Below are 21,951 nucleotides of genomic sequence, written 5' to 3'. Positions count from 1 at the left end.
GCATCTCCGCTTCGCAAAATGCTTACATTTCACCATTAGTAAAAGAGATGAAAAATTGTTTCTGAATTACTTTAAGGGCAAAAAGGAGAAAAAAAAAAAAAAGAAAGAGAGTTTTGGCAGTTTTTGTCTCCTCCAAGATGCTCCTGGTCCAGTCCAAATGAATCTAGCCATCATTGCTTCACAAACACTCAGGAACCCTCTGCTGGTTTCCTTTCCATGGGCAATTCACACGGGAACAAACAGCCCTCAGGACCCAATCAAACAATGGGTCCAATGCCCTCCTATAGTCTCTACAGATGCAAGAAGTCTTTCTATTACTGGAAAATTACTCTGCTGGGAAGGTTTTATGTGATTCGGGAATACTCAGCGGCCTCGGTGGCAGGTGGTCAGGCTCGGGTGTACTCTGCACAGAACGAAGGCCATGAAAACCCCTTCAACAAAGGTCCTGGGCCAACAAGTAAGCACTGAAAGAAAGCATCTCCATAGTTGAAAAACACTTGATTGCTCAATCGCCCATGACTTGGGCAATCAAATATGCTGATGCTTGAATAAATACCTGATAACGTTAGAGACCGGGAGAAAAGGCAATGCAGGTGAGAACCTCCTACTATTTACATAGAAAAATGCTCAAAGGCATGGCCCAGAAAGAGTGGCTGTTGAACCACAGCCAGTTTTGCTGAGATGTGGACGTGAGAATGCTAAATTAAAGTTAGCGATTCATAGAACATTGGTTTCTTTGACTTCTTTTTTCTACTTTTCTATTTCTACCTATCAAAGAATGTTAGCAGGGATAATCTATTGTGTGATCACGGAGGAAGAGATTAGCAAGGCCACTGATTCGAGGAAGTGCAAAGTGGTGAGGCCAGAATGAAAAGCAAAAGGTGATTCTGGGAAGGAGTACGGCCAGTTGGCCAAAATCCAAGGAAGAACAAGGGTGGAAAGAAATTCCTAGTATTGGGATAATACTAGGGGTTCAGGGGAGACTGAGGATGCTCTGACAAGTGAGAAGGAACACTAGTCAGGAGCCTCTTGGACCTGTTTTTATTTCACCCTCAGAGACAGGGGAGTGGGACAACATTTCCTGTCCATTAATTTTAAGTATATCCCTTAAATTGCAAAAAATGTATTTCCTAAGGATCCTAATCCATAATGTCCCTGCTTTGGGCCACTGGACAGCCACCACCCAGCCATTTGGACACCAACAGATCCATCTGCTCTGAGATGAAATCCACTGGCAAACGTGTCAAGCAGATGAGCCTGTTCTTCCAGTGATTTCAGAGAAGGTACTGGTGGTCTATCGAAGCGCTTACATTGAAAATGGAGGACAATTTTCTCCTTCTTAGCATTACAGTATTCTCCTTACTTAGGTAATTGTAACAGTGTAGTACAAAATATTTTCTCCATAATTAAAACTGGAAGATGGAGAAAGGATGTGGGGTAGGGGAGAGCAGAATAAATCACATACTTTCAAGGGCAGTAAACAGACTTCCAAGATCAGTAATTTTGCATCTTTAGTTTGCACTGGTAACAATAATTCCAAGACTTTATCCCAAACACTTAAATAGAAATTTGTGTATGAGGATGTTCATCACAATATCATAATAGTAAAAAAATCAGACATATCTTCCATGTCCAGCAATAGGGAATTGGTTCAATAATGGTGGAACATCTAATAAAAATCCATGCAATCAATAGAACATATGCACGCATTTAAAAACATCTTATTTCAGAGAATATTTAATAAGCACATATTCATGTTATTATTTTTTTAATATTCATATTATTTTTAAATGAAAAAAGCAGAGTAGACAACATGTACAAGCTGGACTTTAAATATCATGTAAAATATGGTTTCCCTACATACAGATATCACAGATCTCAGACTTAAATAGGTATAATAGGTTGAAGCCCATACGGTTAAAAAAAAAAAAAGGCTGTGAAAATTAGTTTTACACATGCAACCTTACTCATCGATCTCCACCTAATGACACCAAATAAGATCCTCTCCATGACGAAGATGATCTGAAGATGAACACGATGAAAATGGTACCTTGTGCCAGCCTTTTAAAGGCCATTTTCTTTTCTTCAGCATAAAGCCTTCGTGTTTGTCTGGTCTCTGGACATTGGTTTGGCCTATTTTCAGCCCTTCTATAATTTCCCAGCTGTCAGCTTCCTGAGAGAAAAGAAGAAAAACAAATCACGTGTTTCTCAGTGTTTGATGACACAGTCAAAGTGGACTCTTAAGTAGAACCTGCTTTTGAAGCAACACTGGACACATCAGAAATATGAACCACATTCTGGAGCAAAGTCTAACATTCGACAGAGCGTTGTGCTGATAAGTGAAATGAGTTTCCAGGTAGACCTGGATGCACAAAGGTCCATTGGAGATGGTTGGGCGCTGGGCTTCAGGGCAGAATGGAGTTTTGATGGCATGTACTCGGAAGGTTTAAAATGCATTTTTCCAGACAGTTCATCTCTGGGCACCACGGCACTTGAACGTTTTAAAGGAAGGCTGTTTTGATGACAAATGTTCAATTAGTGCGGAGCCCTGGGCTTCTGTGTAAAATGGAAAGGCCACAGTGTTCTGAGTGGTCCATCACCTACTGGACTAAAGGCGGTGCTGTGGGCTGCATGCATTTCAGAGCGCACGGGACATGCCCTGCTCGCCACGTGACACCCAGCAGTTCATGCTTTGGAAGACACATATCCCGAGAAACACACACCCTTGGGAGCCCACAGAAAGAGCATGGGATTTCAAGGCCAGAAATCTGGATGGATCCTAGAGGCTACACGATCACCCTCCTCTGTTAAAAACAGACCAAATCATGGTTTCTTCTTTTATAAGACACGTTCTGTGTGTCTATGATGTCTAAATTTTTTCATGAGTTGTCAACATTTAAAAGTCAGATTTCAGATGTAAAAAAATCTGAATTTCGAGTGTTTTGTTAAAGTCTATAAGATCTGGCAGCACTGGGCCTGCCCTGAGGGAAGGGTGCCCAGAAATCTTCAGTTTGCCACAGTCCCCTGTGGGCCCACCTCCATGTTAGATCCCTGGCCCCTAGCAACATCCCAGGTTTTCAAATCCCTGGACCAGGTGATACTAAAGGGCCTGTGCAGCTCCAAAGTAACGGCTGACCTGACCAACACTGATATTCTAGAGCTCGGGCATGCGGCACAATGAAGCAGTAGAGGCAGAAGCAATAAGGTCACGTCCCACACACAACGGCTACAACCCCTCCCACGGCGCAGGGAGGCACAATCTCTCGGGGTAAGTGCTCTGTTGGCTCCGCTTCAGAAAGCTGGATGCAGCTCCACAGATGAGGGCAGGCCTCTCTGCAGAATGCCCCAGCCCAAAGGGGCTTGCGAAACTGCCTTCCGAAGAGATACATTCTATCAGGAATTGCCCTTCAATCACGGAACAGAGGCTTCAACAGGAATGGCTGATGGGGTCCACCTCAGGGCAGATGGACTTGCTAGCGCAAAGGTCTAGGCGGCGGCCGCCCAGAGCCTGCTGAAGGACCGTGAGGCTCTGACAAGGCCCAGAGGCACAGGTGTCATAATCAGTCACTGATGCTGGCCCTGGGGACTGGAAGGGAGAGGCTAACGTATTTACCCTCCATTCCCCTTTTCCTTTTTCCCTCCTTCCATCCCAGGAGCTGCTTGCCCCCTATGGCCAAGTCACATCTCTTTTAAGGTCAAGTACGTATAAATGGGGGTGTGTTTTTTCACAGTAAGTTATGTTTCTAGGAGATGCAGCCGAGCATTGCTTCATTCTAGCATCACTAAGCCTAGGAGATACTCCTGGCTTATAAAAAGCCCTCTCAGCCAACATCGTGCCTCTGTCCTTCCAAATCCAACTCTAAATGCCCCCCACTGGACAAGAAAAACCAAACTGAGACCAGTGCCATTTCTTTGTCTACTTGGTCATCCATGAGGGGTCCCCAGTGAATGAGATATTTACCTTACAAAAACACACCTACTGGTATCCATTTACCAACATTAAGAACTCTTTACAGTATCTGTAAGTGTCCCCTTACAAACAGCCCAAGAAGTAATCTTCTATTTGAAGATAATACTATCAGGAACTGTGACTGAACGGGTCAAAACTGTTAATTAGATACAGTAATTTTTTTTTTTTTAAGAGAGAGCGAGCGTGAGTTGGGGGAAGAGGCAAAGGGAAATGGAGAGAATCCCAAGCAGGCTCCATGCCCATGCATAGAGCCCGATGCGAAGCTTGATCTCATGACCCTGAGATCATGACCTGAGCCAAATTCACGAGTCGGATGCTTAACAGACTGAGTCACTCAGGCCCCCCTAAATATAATAATTAAAAAAAATGTTTCTGATGAGACAATTTCAGGCTGTATACCATGTTTTTTGAACAATACAAGTACAGGTGGCATTATGGTCTGGAGCACAAAGTGAGGTGCTCTGATATTCCCATTTTAAAATATTGATCTACAATTCAACAAATAAGCATTGCTTACGAATGTTAGAATAATCAGAGAAAACACTAGGTTCTACTATCACCAGAAGAGTGGATTAAAATTTTCATAAAAATGATGGATTTTTACTTACTTTTTAAAAGTATGATACAATCAAGTAATAAAAGAATAGCTCTCCATATATGTGTAAATATATTCATTAGAGCTTTCTCTGTTCTTAGATAGCAGCTGTATTTAATGACATTTCTATTTTTAGTAGCCTTATCCATAGATAGCATCTCTAGAATAACATTTTCATTTTCAGCTAGATCTTATTTGAAGGCTAGTGTTCATCTTTGATTTATTCTGTGTGTGTATATATGATGTGTATATATAAGTGATGTGTGTGTGTATATATAGGATGTATCTGTGTACCTATGATATATATATATATATGATGTGGTGTGTGTGTGCATATTTATATATATATATATATATATGAATACCCTGGATAACTTGTAAAAATGGAAATATTTAATAATAAGTACAGTGCTTTTGGGATTTTTTTCTAATTAAACTCAGACACAATACTAGCTTATTCCTGAGGCACTATGGCTACTGATTTCTATCACAGTAGTTTTTTTCTTAGTTTAACAGAGGAAGAAAAAAAAGGGATAAGATAGAAAAGGTGAAAAATTAAAATGTATTTCTTAAACATAAATGCAGTAGTTCCGAACAAATAACTCCATTTGTTCTGATCCAATGTTACTAAAGCCAAAAGAAATTGAAAAGAATCCTAATACAGTTCTTACAGTTAAATAAGCTGTCAAACTGACAAAGAGGCAACAAGGTAAACCCAGAACAAACAACATCCTCCCTATTTCAGTTATAAATGCTGATGATGTTATAAATAAGGTGTGTAGGATATGAACACAGCCCATCTCAGTGCTTAATACGACCCACCTCTATGCTTAGTAGACTAGGTCTACCTTAAGAAAGTTAAAGTCACTTCCTGAAAACTGAAGAATTTTTTTTGTAATTTCAACTGATACTCATTTTCTGTTTTAAAGTCTCTAATTTTCAGGGCACCTGGGTGGCTCCGTCGTTAAGCGTCTGCCTTCGGCTCAGGTCATGATCCCAGGGTCCTGGGATCGAGCCCTGCATCGCATCTGGCTCCCTGCTCCATGGGAAGCCTGCTTCTCCCTCTCTTACTCCCCCTGCTTGTGTTCCTTCTCTTGCTGTGTCTCTCTCTGTCAAATAAATAAATAAATAAAATCTTAAAAAAAAAATAAAGTCCCTAATTTTCGTTGGTTTACTTATAATAGAAAGAGTCAAGGGGCTCCTGGGTGGCTCAGTCGTTGGGCGTCTGCCTTCGGCTCGGGTCATGATCCCAGGGTCCTGGGATCGAGCCCCGCATCGGGCTCCCTGCTCGGCGGGAAGCCTGCTTCTCCCTCTCCCACTCCCCCTGCTTGTGTTCCCTCTCTATGTCTCTCGCTGTCAAATAAAATCTTAAAAAAAAAAAAAAAAAAAAAAGAAAGAGTCAAAAGCCCTAATGTGATCATATTGGAACTTGAGTCAGATATACAAACATTTTTGCTGTTCTAGAAATTTTAAATACACTTTTTACCTAATAATAATAACTAAAAACAGAAAGTAATCTGATAACAGTCTGTTCATTTGAGACATTTCCTTTCTCCAGGGTATACTCTAGATGCATGAATGCTGGGGGCGGGGGTGGGGCGGTCTGGGAACAAGCTTCGGGAGGTGAAAACACCAAACAAAGAATTTCAACAAATCCTGAGTCAGGACATTGTGTACTTCAAACAATGTTCTTCCACCACCAGCTGGTGCCCGAGAAGTCCGTCTTCTCTCAAAGGGACTGAGAGATGGTGAGATGCCATGGTATCTGGAATGGATGGGATCCTCTGATTTCAGGAGGCCCCGAGAGATGTGGTATCTATTAATACAAAAACCACCACAAGAGTAGTAGTCCTCTAGCAGGACCCACGCGGGTAACAGCACGGAGGAGTAGTGGGAGGTGGCTGCTGCTGGCGCCCGACCCAGGTGCCCGTATCAGGCCAGTGGATCCTTGCCCCAGCTGCCTGAGCACTGCGGAAGCTCCCTCCTTCCCCGGTGAACTGCTGCTTGCTGAAGCTGGGGCCTCCGCGCCTGGGCACGGGTCTCCCTCCTCCACAGCTGGAGCATCTCCACCTCAGCCTCTTCCTCCCTCAAGACTCTCACCTACTGAAGGACCCAAGAGTACAAACAGCCGAAGGAACAAAAAGTCCCTGCCTCAGGGTGAGAGCAACTCTGTGGTACAATTCATGCTCCGGGGCTTACCCTGGGAGCAGGCTCAAGGGGGGACTCCAGCCCAAACTCCTTCTTGCCAGCACCGCACTGCCCTAACCTCTTCTCTTATCCTTGCTCCTGAGGGCTCTCCCTCAATGAATCACAACCACCCTATGCCCAGTCCTCCTTCTAGAGGACCTGATGTAAGAAAGAATGTAAGATAAAGTAAGAGAATGTCGTAAGTACAGGGACAGGCTGGGGCGGAGGGTGGGTCGGGGTTGGGAGGTGAGGAGCAGCATTTGCAGAAGGATTCCTGTGGGCCCGACTTAGGAGAGTAGGAATTTTAGCTAGGTGCAGGAGAGCACTCCAGAAGGAACAGACGTGCCGCCGTGGAGGAGAGAAAGAGCACGGCCAGGGCAGAGAACTGTGTGCAGACGGTGTAGCTGGAGTAGAAAGTGAGATGTCAAGGACACTAGAGATGCACTGGTGGGAGACGAGGAACCAAAGCAAGTCCTGTGTGCATTTGCTCTTTATTATTATTCTTGTACTTACTAGATCGCCAGTTTATTATAAAAGGACATAACTCGGGAACAGCCAGGTGGAAGGGATGCAGAGGGCAAGCTCTGGGCACAGGGTGTGGAGCTTCCGTGCCCTCTGCAGGGGCGCCAATTCCCCAGGGCCTCCCCGTGTTCGACAACCAGGAAGTTCCTCCTGATTTGTGCTTTTAATACCAGCAACTCTCCTTTCTGTTTCTGTGTGTCAGTCTTAGAGGTCTCCTCTCACCGTGTATCTCTCACCATCCTGGTCTCTGGCACACACCTCCCGGCTATCTGACTCTGGACAACTAACTTATGCTCCAAGTCTCAGTTTTCCTTATCAGTAAAATGAGAACATGAGTAGTCACTTCATTGAGGAGGCTGATGCGAGAGAATATCTGTACTGATCCAATGCCTGGGACAAAGTAGGTGCTCAAGAAATGTTAGCTGCCTCTTCCACTGCCCCAGTATTTATTTATCCTCTCTCTCCACTAGCTGCTTGTAAGACAGAACTGATGTTTTCAAAGAGATTACTAGTTGTAGTTACCAAGTAGGCATTCTCTCTGCCATTCAAATAGAAATCAGATTTTCTCTTTCTCTCTACATTATTAAGTTTGATAACCCCTTTCCTTAGTTTTGCAGTCCACTCCTGTCCAATAACACAAACTTTATAGCTTGCAATATCTTTCAACTATGAAGAGTACAAGCATATATATTCCATACCATAAAGTGTGTTCTTTCCTTAAAGGATTCTGTTTAATATAGGAAAAGCAGAGTGGAAGAATCAGTGATACATATTTCAAAGTCTTTTTGGGGAAATAAAGTGCTATTTTTATATTTGCATTCCAAATCCCCATGCATTCTATTTTCTGAGTTTCTCCATAGGAGAGGCAGCCCGCTGAAAAAAAACTGCAGGGAGTCGAGCAAGGGGTAGGGATGAGTAGGATGGCATCTCCTCAACTTTTCTTTATGGTTTTTTGCATTTGAGACATAAATGAATTTGGATGTGTCCCCAGTCCAAGGAAGAGAAGGCTGAAGGGAAGGAACGCTGGTTTCCATTAAACTGAAGAGGTTTTCATTGGTAGTCTGCAGTGTTCTCCTCGGAGCTCAGAGTGAGGAAGGCCAGATGGGAGGGGAAGACTGGGACTCTGAATGTTCAACAACCCTTCCAGGCAGGTGCTATTGGACCTGCAGGTGGGGTAGAACTGAAACAGTCTAAGTCTGAATCCCTGCCCTGCTACTTAGCAGCTTTTTCAGACTTTGAGCAAGTTCTTAATTCTCGGTTTCCGTATTTTTTTTTTTTTTAAGATTTTATTTATTTGACAGAGAGAGACACAGTAAGAGAGGAACACAAGCAGGGGGAGTGGGAGAGGGAGAAGCAGGCTTCCCGCCGAGCAGGGAGCCTGATGTGGGGCTCGATCCCAGGACTCTGGGATCATGACCTGAGCCGAAGGCAGACGCTTAATGACTGAGCCACCCAGGCGCCCCTCGGTTTCTGTATTTGTAAACGTAATAGATACCTACAGTGCATGGAGCTGTTAGCAAGGGTTCTGTAAGTGGGATCATGTATTTAAGCACCTGGCACCGTGCCTGGAACACAGTGCACAGGCAATCATGGTGGCTGTTGCTGCTATTGTTAGTATTGTGATTTTTTTGCTGGACCCAGTGATTTTTTTTGTATTAGCTTGATGTAGAAATAGTAGCTCGTGTCTCCAACAGGAGAATGACAATGGTTTCTCTTCCTCTAAACTAAAAGAGTATTCTGGATCTTTGTAGTCCTGCAATTCCCAGCAAAATATACTTTCATCTATTCCTCCCTTATCCCGGGCAGAGAAAGCCTACATACTGGAGGCAGAAAGACGTGGCAGCGCAGGCCTACGAGAGGAATCACAGCGACCCTAGGGGAGTCAGGTGGAAGGCCTGTTTACAGTTCCGCTGGCCCCCGAACAGGCATCATGCCATCCGAGAAAGCACCACATCCCGTCACTGACCTTGGAGAGAGGGACCGGCTCTGGTTCTAGCAACTGCCGACTGACAGAGGGCTCGGTGCTGGAGGAAGCAGTCCTCTCCAGTACGTGGATACTCTGAAAACACATGGAAATACAGCCCAGGATTAGACAATGCATTTTTCATGCGAATGGACCTGGGGGGTGAGACCACACGAATCACAGTAAGAACAGTGAGCCATGTTAACCATGGCAAGTTCCTGAGGAGACCAAAGGCAGCAATAACAGTCAGAAAAATGTCAGCACAGGATTTGGTTTTCCCCTCTTAGGCATATGCTGCTGCTGTACTGGTTTTGGCTCGGAGAAAAGGTCAGAGATCACACAGATTTAAAAAACCACAGAGCATGTCTCAACATATTTATAACTTTATGAGAATGCACATCTACCATCAGACAATTAGCCTTACATACAAATATTTGCTTAGCTCTCCAAGGGCAACAGACAAAAAGGAAAGTCTGTATCCAAAAAGCCCAGAGCCTTAATACCACTTAAGTCTCTCGAGTTTCTTATAATCCTTATGAAATAATTATAATTGTAATATTTTGTAATAACTTTTAAATGCACAGAGAAGAAAACAATTCATCAAATACAATAAACAGCAGATGTGTTTTACAGACTATAAAAAGCAGTAAGATAACATGCCGACTGAAAAATAGGCAAAGTACATGAACAGGCAACTCATGCAGAACACACACACACGTGTGTGTGTGTATGTGTGTGTGTGTATATATATGTGTATATATATGTATACACACACACACATACACACACACAATGGAGTATTACTCAGCCATAAAAAAAAATGAAATCTTGCCATTTGTAACAACATGGATGGAACTAGAGGGTATTACGCTAAGCAAAATAAGTCAACAGAGAAAAACAATTACCATATGATCTCACTCCTATGTGGAATTTAAGGAACAAAAGAGAGGAGCATAGGGGCAGGGAGGAAAAAATGTTAGACTAAATCAGAGAGGAAGACAAACCATAAGAGACTCTCAATCTCAGGAAACAGACTGAGGGTTGCTGGAGTGGAGGGGGGGGTGGGAGGGATGGGGTAACTGGGTGATGGACATTAAGGAGGGCGTGTGATATAATGAGTCCTGGGTGTTATATAAGGTTGATGAGTCATTGACCTCTACCTCTGAAACTAATAATATACTATATGTTAATTAATTGAATTTAGATTTAAAAGAATGAAAAAAAGTAAAAAAAAAAAAAAAAAAAGAGTTCCTTACCCCACATAATGCATGATTTATTTCTGGGAAAAGGAAATACACTAACCCAGAAATAGTCCATGAAACGAACTGCCTGGTAAATTTGTTGGGGGAAAAAAAAACCCTTTTTACAGAGTTATTAAATAGAAAAGCCAAAAGAAGTTTTATTCTAAAGTCAGTATTGACTAAAATCAAACCATCATGGTACAGTGTGGGGTAATACAGAGAATGTCAATTGGGGCAGGTGGTAGGGAAGTAGAATTATCTCTGGCATCTTTTCCAAACTACACATATCATCCCACACATAGATTCTGATGGGCCCCCAGGGAAAATCTCCCACCTCCTCACCCCAGATAGGAACACTGCTATTGATGGGCAGGAATCATCAGATCTGCTGAGTGAGAAACGGATGAGAAATGAGCAAAATCAGGTAAACCACTGGCCTACAGTCAGATGAAATGAGAACTGAACTTGACACATACTAAGTACTTGTTTGGGGCTATTATTTAATTTCTCTCCGCATCTATTTCCTTGTCTTCTGGAAAAGGAGAGAATAGTAAGAGCTACCTTATGAGTTTAATGTAAACATTAAGTGAGATATATGATAATGATATTAAATAAATGTTAGTGGATTCTGAATTATGTTGTGCCATTTATATCTATGACATTTTATCGAATAAATATGTCAGACTCTATCTACTGTTTTCATTTTACCTTAAAAAAAAAAAAAAGCAAAGGCATCTTACGGAGGGAAAAACTGGTAGTGTGTGCTCAGATCTTTAACAGACAAAAAGGGAACAAAGGCCCGGGAACTTGCATTATTTGTTTGCTCATGTTGGTATTTTGGATAGGATCCTATTAGAAACATATCAGCTAAATTTAAAATTTAGATGTATTCTGAGATCATATAATTAGAAACTAAAATGAGAATTTTATTGCTGTTGAAACGAAAACATTATTACCTTCTTCTGGGAGGTAATCGTCCCTCCTCCCCACTTTCATTTTCTTTCTTATGTTTTAAAATGACAAAACTAATATATGCTCATTATAAAAGATTCAAATACAACATAGAAAAATAGAAAAGGAAAGGTCAAACTTCCCAATCATCGTTCCACCCCCTAGCTTCTGGAGCAGTAACTCTCAAAAGGTAGCCCACAAACCAAAACCTCAATAAGGCTGAACCAATTTTTTTTTTTTTAAGATTTTATTATTATTTATTTGACAGAGAGAGACACAGCAAGATAGGGAACACAAGCAGGGGGAGTGGGAGAGGGAGAAGCAGGCCTTCCGAGGAGCACGGAGCCAGACGCGGGGCTCGATCCCAGCGTCCTGGGATCATGACCTGAGCCGAAGGCCAACACCCAATGACTGAGCCACCCAGGTGCCCCATGGCTGAACCAATTTTTGTAAACCTGCGTCTTAACCCTGGTTCCATTTGGTTACTGATTTTACTTACTCTAAATTGTCCAGTGAAATATATTTGGCTCGAGCCTCTCTCTTTAAGGACCCTCCTCTACCCTCATCTTTGCAGGTGTGCTGGGCAATAAAACACATACACGTTGCCTCCCTGGCCCCGCCCCTAACAAATACACATGGTAAGAAAAGCAAAACTTGGAAAGAAACTTGACCTTAGCAACTATAAGGCGGGAAATAAAGTATTAACCTAGGAATTTAGCCAGAGGAAGGAAACTAAATCCTCTAATTTCCAAACCAAGCCACAGACATAGAAGAGCAATTAAGGATATTTAAAGTGTGATAAAAATGAGTTTTGTCTCTATAGATACCTGGGAATATTTAAAATGTTGGTAGGATTTTGTGAATCAGAAGGGTTAGTGACCAAACCAGGAAGAATCTACAAAATACCTTCTGCAGTATCTGTGACAAATAACACAATGTTAGTTTTTTTTCTACCTGGTTTTACAAAACAGTTTCTATTATAGAAGAAAAGAGGTTCATTTATTTCAAACATAGTACAATACAGCACACATTCAAGCTGAGTGAAAAATACAAGCTCCAAACGTTGATTTGCCAAGTCACAGATAATTATAAAAAGTTTACTAAGAAATTGTAAATAAATGTTTTCTTACCACAAATGTATGTATACATTTTACTAAAAAATTAAAGCATAATTGATAAAACTACCAGGTGATACTCATTATTATTGTCACTAGCTTCAAAAAATAAGCTATTTCATTTAACTTCTGTAATGATAATGAAGAAGCCAAAAGCTCTCATGCAAACTTGCGCAGTCTTATATTTGTATATTATTAGAACCTATCGCTGTCTATCCAATTATTTATTACCCAATCCTAAAAAATTAATCCACTACCTCAAGAATTACCTTCACACTCATGGAGTTTAAAGCCAAAAGCATATCCCTGAGGTTATTTAATCATACACATAACCATTCATTATTTGTTTTGATTGTTTTATTTGTTTTTGTTCTTTTTTAAGGGGGGAGGCAGGGGCAGAGAGAGAATCTTAAGCAGGCTCCACACCCAGCTCAGAGCCCACTGCGGGGCTTGAACTCACAACCCTGAGATCATGACCTAAGCCAAAACCAAGAGTTGGACACTTAACTGACTGAGCCACCCATTCATTATTTGTAATGAAACATCTAAATACTTGAATGTTATATTTTCAATATTGGCAAATAAAAAGAAGACAGTTTTTAAACTTCACCATACTCAGTCTTGGACTCTAGTTAGATTGGGTGCTCCTTGAAGGTAGAGACCAGCTCATCTTCACCTTGTTATCCCACCTCTTCTACTGCCAACCCACCCTTAGCACAAGACCCTGCACACTGCGGCCAGCCAAAAATTTCTGGAGTTTTTCAGTGAGCTCTGATTAATTTGTAGAGACCGGTCCCTTAGCAATCCTTGACACGATTAGGCATAAAACTGCCTTCTAGCTTCATACTGGAATTATAAAAAAAAAATCATAGCTCCAATGGGATAGAGCTTTTGAAAACATTTTAAAGAACTTAACTTTTAAAAGTGAAACATCCAGTAGATTAACCACAGTGCTCGTTTGGTAGATTTAAAGCTAATGGCTGGGTCAAATCTAACGTGGTAACATCTTCAGTAACAAAACTGAATCCATTTCATAAGGTTTCCTTTACGATCATAATCAGTGCTATACTTTTGTGTATTTTTCTTCACAAGCTGGCTATTTTCATATTCTTTCATGGTGATGTGGAAACATGCCAAATATCTTCAAGGTGTTATTACATATTATATAAGCAGGTTAAATAAAGGATTACATAAACTTATTAATTATTCTTTTAAAATCAAGTTTCCTTTCAAATACTAAAATTACAACTTTTCAGGTCAGTGTATTTTTTGGTTTTTTCTCTAAGCCTTTTTTTTAGAGCAGTTTTACATTCACAGCAAAATTGGGAGGAAATTTCAGAGACTTCCCATATACCACCGGTCCCCACATAGGCATAGTGTCCCCCATTATTACTCCCCCACTAGAGTGGTACATTTGTGACAGTGACGAACCTAGATGGTCAGTTTTTTAAGGAACTCAGAACACACAGAGACAGTACTCAGTTGCCCGTTATTCCCCCTGCTCAGAGAGAACGGATGCATATTTAGCGTAAAGCCAGGAGTCCAGGACACACATGTCACTACAGCTCTTTAATTTGGTAAGAATTCATTTGATGCAACTCCCACGGAGGGGGAATGTGATTCTCAAAATGCGAGCGCACAAGATCCGCTGAACGGGTCTCCTAGTTTGGGAGGTCTTTATTCTCACTGCATTTCAAAGACACACAGGAACTGCTGTAACTATTGGAGGCTGTGGCTACAAATTTCTGCAAAGACTCATTTTTCATACAAATTTAGGACATTGATAAGGAGAACAGGCCCACTGCTCTCTGAACGTTAGTGCCACTGAAATTGTTCATCTGATGATCACACCTATTTTGATATTTGTGAATTATGTAAAATATTTTCAAAGAAAAATACCTAAAATAGTTTATAAACTTCTAAAGTATTTTCTTCTTCAGGTTTTTGGCTGTGAGGCTTGTGTCTCTTCTAGTTACATCTAATTTTAACACAGCAACACTATTTCAGTGATGCTCATAACCTTCATGTGATGGTGCTGATGAGAACAGTGGAGGGTGGTGGAGGGTGATGTCTGGTGTTCTCTGCATCCCTGTCTCTAGGCTTTACATGGATTATTTCATTCCATTTTCACAAAAAGCCTCGGAGTGATGACTATGACATTTATTTTACAGCTGATTGAACCGAGAGAGGCACAGAGGGGTTAAATTAATGACACAGGGTCAGTAAGTGTTGGATTTGGAATGTGAATTGGGATTTTACTCTGCATCCAAGCTTTTAAGCACTGCCTTCTACTGAAATTAAAGCCAACATTAAATGGCAAAACAGCAGCAATTTCAAGCAGTGTATTCCCTTAAGACTAACTGAACACATCAAAGGCCATCCTCAACCACAATCTTTCGTGGAAGCAGAGGCAGAAATGAGTAAAACAAAACAAAACAAAAAACGATTAGAGCACTCTTGGGCGCCTGGGTGGCTCAGATGGTTAAGCGTCTGCCTTTGGCTCAGGTCATGATCTGGGGTCCTGGGATTGAGCCCTGCATTGGGCTCCCTGCTTGGTGGGAGGCCTGCTTCTCCCTCTCCCCCTGCTCATGCTCTCTCTCTCACTTTCTGTGTCTCAAATGAATAAATAATAAAAGATCTTAAAAAAAAAAAAGATTAGAGCACTCTTAAATATGGTGCAACCTTAAGGTTCATTTCCAAGTCAAGAACTATGAGCAAGCCAGCTAGCTTTTCCTTCGGGGCTGCAGAGAAAAGAACATAAATTTGCAGTCATGCAGATGAGCATACCAACCCTTATGCTGCTATTTACCATGTGACTTGGGCAAATCAGGACCCTCTCTCAGCCTCAGTGTCCTTGAGCTATAAAATGGGGATGGCAATGTCTACCTTAGAAGACATGGCAAGTCACAGAGCTGGTACCCAGTGTATACAATAGTGCTAGCCTGGCATACCATGGGCATTTAATAAATGGTAGCTGACATCTCTGTGGTAAGTGATCTAAGAATAAATCTTTAGGAATCCTGAGTATTTTTACTGCCACAGAAAGAGGTATCCAAACACCCTGGCGGGGTAGGACATCTGCAAGTGAAGAATCCATACTCGACATGACCATCATGTTAGCTGGTCAGCCTAGTAATGGGAGGCAGCAGCACCTCCTGACCAGAGCATCAGAACTCACTGAGGAAGCTGACCACGTGAGCGCAGACAGATGCCCGAGATGCGTGCTAGCCGAAGAGAGCGAGAGATCCTGCACCCTTCTGAACAGCAGCGGCAGAGGCACGTGGACATGCCGCTGGCTTCTTAATAACTCCCACAAAGAATTATTATTATTATTATTATTATTATTATCATTATTATTATTATTATTATTGGAATAGCATAAAATATTAAAATCACCAAAGCCAGAAGGCCACGCCTGAATAAACAGTAATTCTACTACTTTCTTTATAGTAATAATTGTCTTACTTTCACTGAAAGATGGCAGAATTGCATTAATCATAAATCTCCATCTAAGTGCCATGGAAATGAATGAAAGTAGAAAAGGTTAGAAATAGTGGCTGGGAAAATTCCACACGGCATCCCTGGGAAGCTCTGTAGGGAGACGTGGCAGTCCTCACAGTCTTGACTCCTTTTGCGTAGAAAGAGGAAACTTATTAAGAACCAACAGCCATGGTCCCACACGGAACTGGCCTACAGTTGGAAATTCTGCATCATAAGAAATACCATCAGGATTTTTTTTTTCATCAAGTGGTCCATTGACAGCCGAGAGTAGTTCAGCAATCCTGACTATGAAGTGGTAAAAAGCATGTGAATAAGCAGCTTTTTAATTCCCATGGTTGCTTACAAAGAGCACCAGAACCAGAACTTACTGGTGGGTTTGCTTCTTACCTGTACTCTCAAAACTCACAAACACGCTAACAAAATCACTGAAAACCCCAGCAACTCGGATCATACTTCACTGCAGCAATTATAAACAAATGGCAAATAACAGGGACAAATACTAGGTCACCTCAAGAGCAAAGGCTCTGAAACATGCAGAGTTAATTTAAAAGGCAAGATAGCACTTATGTGTGACTCGAACAGAACACTAAAGTCAAGATTATTTATAATTTTCTACAAGGCTTTTCAAATGACCCAGAACAAACGTTTTCAGTATGACAATCACTCACATGATCTTACTAACAATAAAAGCAAAAAAAAAAAAAAAAAAAATCCTGTATGTATCTATTTAACATTTATGTATGTGTATTTATGGCAGAGTTAATTTGTTTTGATCACCTGTGTGAACTCAGAGCAGATATGTCTATGATTTGCCTTTATGTACCCATAAATATTTGCTGAATGAAAAAACAAACAAATTAAATTGCCATGAGATAAATACAGGTAGTTAAGAGGAGGAATGGTGGCCCAGCTCCTGCCTTAGCACCTCTGGTTTTAAAACCTTGCTCCAAGTTTCCCACATGGCATATCCTACATACTCATTTAATTTTAAATTTTTGACTTACGCAGTTAAGGTTTACAATTTCGTTATTAAAATGGCTGACATTTATATTTACTATATTCAAAATACTATTTTAAAGCTACATATGTATACACATTAACTCATAAAATATAACTCAAAAAATATGACATAATTTTTTTTTCCTATAGAAGCAATAAACATTCATTGCAGAAATGGGGGGGATGGATCAGAAAAGAAAAAAGAAATTAAAACTACCACACCAGCAACAAACTCTTTTCAATATCTTGCTATATTTGCTTTCAGCCTTTTTTCAATGCACATATACACTCAATTCTTTTTTAAAAAAATATTTATTTATTGGGGCGCCTGGGTGGCTCAGTCGTTGGGTGTCTGCCTTCGGCTCAGGTCATGGTCCCGGAGTCCTGGGATGGAGCCCCGCATCAGGCTCCCTGCTCGGCGGGAAGCCTGCTTCTCCCTCTCTCACTCCCCCTGCTTGTGTTCCTTCTCTCGCTGTGTCTCTCTCTATCAAATAAATAAAATCTTTAAAAAAAAAAATTTATTTATTTATTTGAGAGCAAGCACAAGGGGGAGGGGCAGAGGGAGAGGGAGACAGAGGATCTGAAGCAGACTCTGCTGAGCACTGAGCCCAACAGAGGGCTCAATTCCACAATCCCGAGATAATGACCTGAGCTGAAATCAAGAGTCGGACGCCTAACCGACTCTGCCACCCAGGTGCCCCTATATACACTTCTTTTTTTTTTTTTTAAGAGAGAGAATGAGAGAGAACATGAACAGGGGTGGAGGTGGGTGGAGGGAGCAGGAAGCCCGATGTGGGGCTTGATCCCAGGACCCCGAGACCATGACCCAAGCCCAAGGCAGATGCTTAACAGACTGAGCCACCCAGGTGCCCCTATACTTAATTCTTAAAAATAAAATTGGAATTGTACTATATTTTCAACTTAATAACCAGTTTTCTTCAATTAACAATGCAAAATTTTCCCACAGCATGAAACATTCTTTAAAAACATTTTTAGCAGCAGTGCAATATTTCATTGCATGACTATAAGATAGGTTATTTAAATAACTCCTTGTTGAACATTAAAAATACTTTCATAAATATCTTTGCACAGAAATCCTTACATGTATCTTTGGTGCTTCCTTGGAATACATTTCTTAGAAGCTGTGTTACTGTGTCCTATGGGATGAACTTTAATTAATTAATTATTTATTTTTTAAAAGATTTTATTTATTTATTTGGCAGAGAGAGACACAGCGAGAGAAGGAACACAAGCAGAGGGAGCGGGAGAGGGAGAAGCAGACTCCCTGCTGAGCAGGGAGCTCGATGCGGGGCTCCATCCCAGGACCCTGGGATCATGACCTGAGCTGAAGGCAGACGCTTAATGACTGAGCCACCCAGGCGCCCCTGGGGTGAACTTTTAAAAGACTTTAGATATGTATCACAAAATTTCCCTCCAGAAAAGCAGAATCAGTTAACATGCTTAGTTAGCAGTAGTGCACGAGAATGTCCATTTCCCTGAAACCTCACGAACACTGGCTATTATCATTATTGCAAAATCAGCTCTTAATCAGGGTTTGAGGTCAAGAAGTCTGGTACTTTAAAGTATACAACATGCATGGGGCCTTCCTTTACCTTTGTGACAGTATTTTTACTTACAGCCTAGCCACAGTGGCTACTGGGCAAAGGGATGGTAACATTTTCTATCTGTCAAAATTGAAAATCAAATAAAGCAGTTTTATAGAATTTATGGCCCTCTGAGATGATGTTTTTATAGTCCTTGAGAAACACCTATAAATGTATTCTGTAAGAGCGATGCTTTCCAAACCTGGGTGAGTAACAGTCTCCTGGGGAAGCTTCTGTAAATGACAGATTCCCAGGCCCCCTCAATGACCTATGAATGAGACCCTCTGGGGTTCACTAACTGATTATGTCGAAGAACTGAGCAGGCAGTGTTAATCTTGGGTCTGACAGACAAATTTGCTGCTATAAAAATGCTACCCTAAACCAGCCAGCTCAAGTAATAAGAGATAACTTCTTCAGTGAGAAACGGATAAAGCAGGCATAGAGAACCAGAGGATTCTGCAAATGTACCAGGGAGAGCAGCAGCCAGATTCTTTCTCCAATAATGTCAAGTTCTGAATTACTCGTGGATAATGAGCATCTGAGTGCCAGGTGGCAAATTTCTTTCCAGTGGTCTCGATTTCAGCACATTTGACATGGACTGAATACACACTGTAAACACCAAGCAGCAGTGACAGTGACCTCCAAATAGTGGGGACAGCAAGACAACTACGGGGCTGCTCACTTCATTTCACGGAAAAGGCTGATCACAGTTTTCAATGAATAAACAAATGGTCAAAACTTATCATTCCAAGGCAATAGGTCTAAGTGCAATCACGGAAAATTTAGGAAAGCACAAAGCACATGATTCGCCTTTGATAACAGTATTTCGTGATAAAAACTATTAACATATTGGTCTATGTACCATTGGGTCTATTGTTTCCCTGGCCAATGAGGATGTAAATAAATCACTGTTATCACTGAGGGAAAAAAATGAGGTAGCAAAACATAACTCAGAAATAACTGACAAATGCTGCCTTACAAAGCTTGCTTAGAAGTGCCTCAGAAGGCCTTTTTCCTGGACATTCAGCTTGTCAAGCCTCACAGTGAAGCAAATAGGTGTGCAGCCAAGAACAGGGGCTCTAGAATCAGGCTTCCATGGAGCAAATCCTGTCTTAGCGGCTCATTAGCTATGGGGAAGACATTCCACCACTTTATGTCATAGTTTGGGTCTCTGAAAAAGGTGAAGATTGTTCTAACCTTCCACAGTGAGAACTCATGAAATATTAGCTGGTGCTGGTATTGTTCTGTTTATTCATGAACTTTGCCTAATATTTAGATTTTTCAGAACACCCAATTTATACAATGCATCTAAACCACAGAAGTTGGTCATAGTGTGTTTTTGCAAGCAATTCTTTTTTTTCTTCCCCATTGACATTGGTCCTAAGTCCTAAAAGTGAGGTTCCACGGGATGAGTGGAATCTCAAAAAGGCTAAACTGGAAGCAGCTCGAGTTTAAATTGGAGGTTTGGTATTAAATCAGGAATGCTTGCATTTTTTTTTTCTCTAAAAACTAGAATGTTTTTGTTTGTGGTAACATTTTATTTTTCTCAACTCAAAGATGGAAATAGGTTTCCTATTCAGAAGATAGACACTATATTTCAAAGCAGTGATTTGGTATTTCATTTAACAAAGCTATTTGAAGAAGATGCTTCAGAGGTTCAGTTGGAAGAGACATATTCCAATTCAGTTCATGTATATGCTGGGGGATATTTTTATCAGCCTGTCTGTCCAAGAAGAAATGTTGTATGAAAACCCCATACATGAATTATAGGTAATGATGAGGAGCACTTTTACTTTCTAGTTTTTTAGGCACCTTCTTCACTTCTAATGAAAGCTGCATATGTAGCAGATGCTGCTGACACCAGAACTGGGAGGTTATGTTGCCAGTCCATGGTTCCAGGAGTCCCACACACTCACTGCTGGGGACAGCTTTCACTTGTCATCTGTGAACATTACCTGAACGGGCCATGGTTGGTTTTGGAATGTACTGCTGTTGATAACGTACAGGAAACGTTTTTAGATACCCATGTAATTGAAATCTTCTATTTGTTGTTGAAGATTGACTACGATACTAAATAAATATTTTCTAAAAACTGGCAAGGGACACCTGGGTGGCTCAGTCGGTTAAGCGTCTGCCTTTGGCTCGGGTCATGATCTCAGAGTCCTGAGATTGGGTCTGGCGTCCGGCTCCCTGCTTGGCGGGGAGTCTGCTTCTCCCTCCCTCTCTGCCCCTCTCACCGGCTCCTGCTCACTCTCTCTGTCTCTGTCTCTCTCTCTCAAAAAAATAAATAAAATCTTAAAAAAAAAAAAAACTGGCAAGATTAACTACAAGCCTCTTATGACTTACTCATAATTTTTTCCTTAAAAATTATTTATTTTATGATCTTTGAGCTTCAGTGAACTTTAAATCATTATAAGGAATGGCTAATACTTTTTTCTTTGATTTTTCATTAAACTAAAAAGACTGACTCATTGAAGCACTGGCAATGTCTAACCTGGTAGAGCTATAACAATTCTAATTGTGTCTAATACTAATAATAGACACTATCATCTGGTAATTATGCACTGCAAATCCTAAATTCTTAGACCAATAGTATCTGATTTTCTGAAATGACCTGATAATGATACAAATAAAAATAAACAATGGCTCCAAACAGTGCTTCACTTTTTAAAGTGCAGATCCTTGGCCTTAATCCCAGAACTACTGAAACTGTCCTTACAGGTGGTCTCAGTCTTGTATATTGTAAAAAATTCTCTAAAATATGTAAATGTAAGAGTAATTATCAAGACAAACAAACAAAATCCAGTCAGCTGGTCATAAACTTAGCCTATCATATAATGTTACCATAAAATAAGTACTATGACTGGGAAATAGTAACTCTTATTTTAAAATAAAGTTATTGAAAACACTAATTTGAAAAGATACATGCACCTCTATGTTTCCTGTAACATTATTTACAATAGCCAAGATACGGAAGCAACCCAAGTGTCTATCAATAGAACAACGGATAAGGAAGATGTGGTATGTATGTATGTATATACATATAGACACATACATAATGCACACAATGGAATATTACTCAGCCAAAAAAGGGGATGAGATTGTGCCATTTGAGACAACATGGATGAACTTAGAGGTTATTATGCTAAGTGAAATAAATCAGACTGAGAAAGACAAATACCATATGATTTCACTCCTAAGTGGGAACCTAAAAAAAACAAAATAAAACCCCAAACCCCAAATGAATAAACAAACAAAAGCAGAATCAGACCTACAAATACAGAGAACAAACTGATGGTTGCC

At 40.9% G+C, this 21,951-nt stretch overlaps 1 protein-coding gene across 5 annotated transcripts in view; it reads right to left on the bottom strand.

Annotated features, from left to right (window-relative positions):
- The window catches only part of OSBPL6 (oxysterol binding protein like 6), a 201,215-nt gene that overhangs the window by 57,305 nt on the left and 121,959 nt on the right, over nucleotides 1-21,951 (bottom strand). For all 5 annotated transcript variants that reach the window (XM_036099142.2, XM_036099143.2, XM_036099144.2 and 2 more), the window contains 2 exons: nucleotides 9,241-9,333; nucleotides 2,051-2,173 (listed from right to left, as the gene is read on the bottom strand). In XM_036099142.2, coding sequence (XP_035955035.1) covers nucleotides 2,051-2,173; nucleotides 9,241-9,333 — 216 coding nt within the window. The remainder of the gene's footprint in view (nucleotides 1-2,050; nucleotides 2,174-9,240; nucleotides 9,334-21,951) is intronic.

This window comes from Halichoerus grypus, chromosome 4 (genome assembly GCF_964656455.1).
Source record: "Halichoerus grypus chromosome 4, mHalGry1.hap1.1, whole genome shotgun sequence".
Taxonomy (NCBI): Eukaryota; Metazoa; Chordata; class Mammalia; order Carnivora; family Phocidae; genus Halichoerus; species Halichoerus grypus.
The sequence above is the reverse complement of the archived record's forward strand: the minus strand, read 5'-3'. Positions and strand labels throughout refer to the sequence as shown.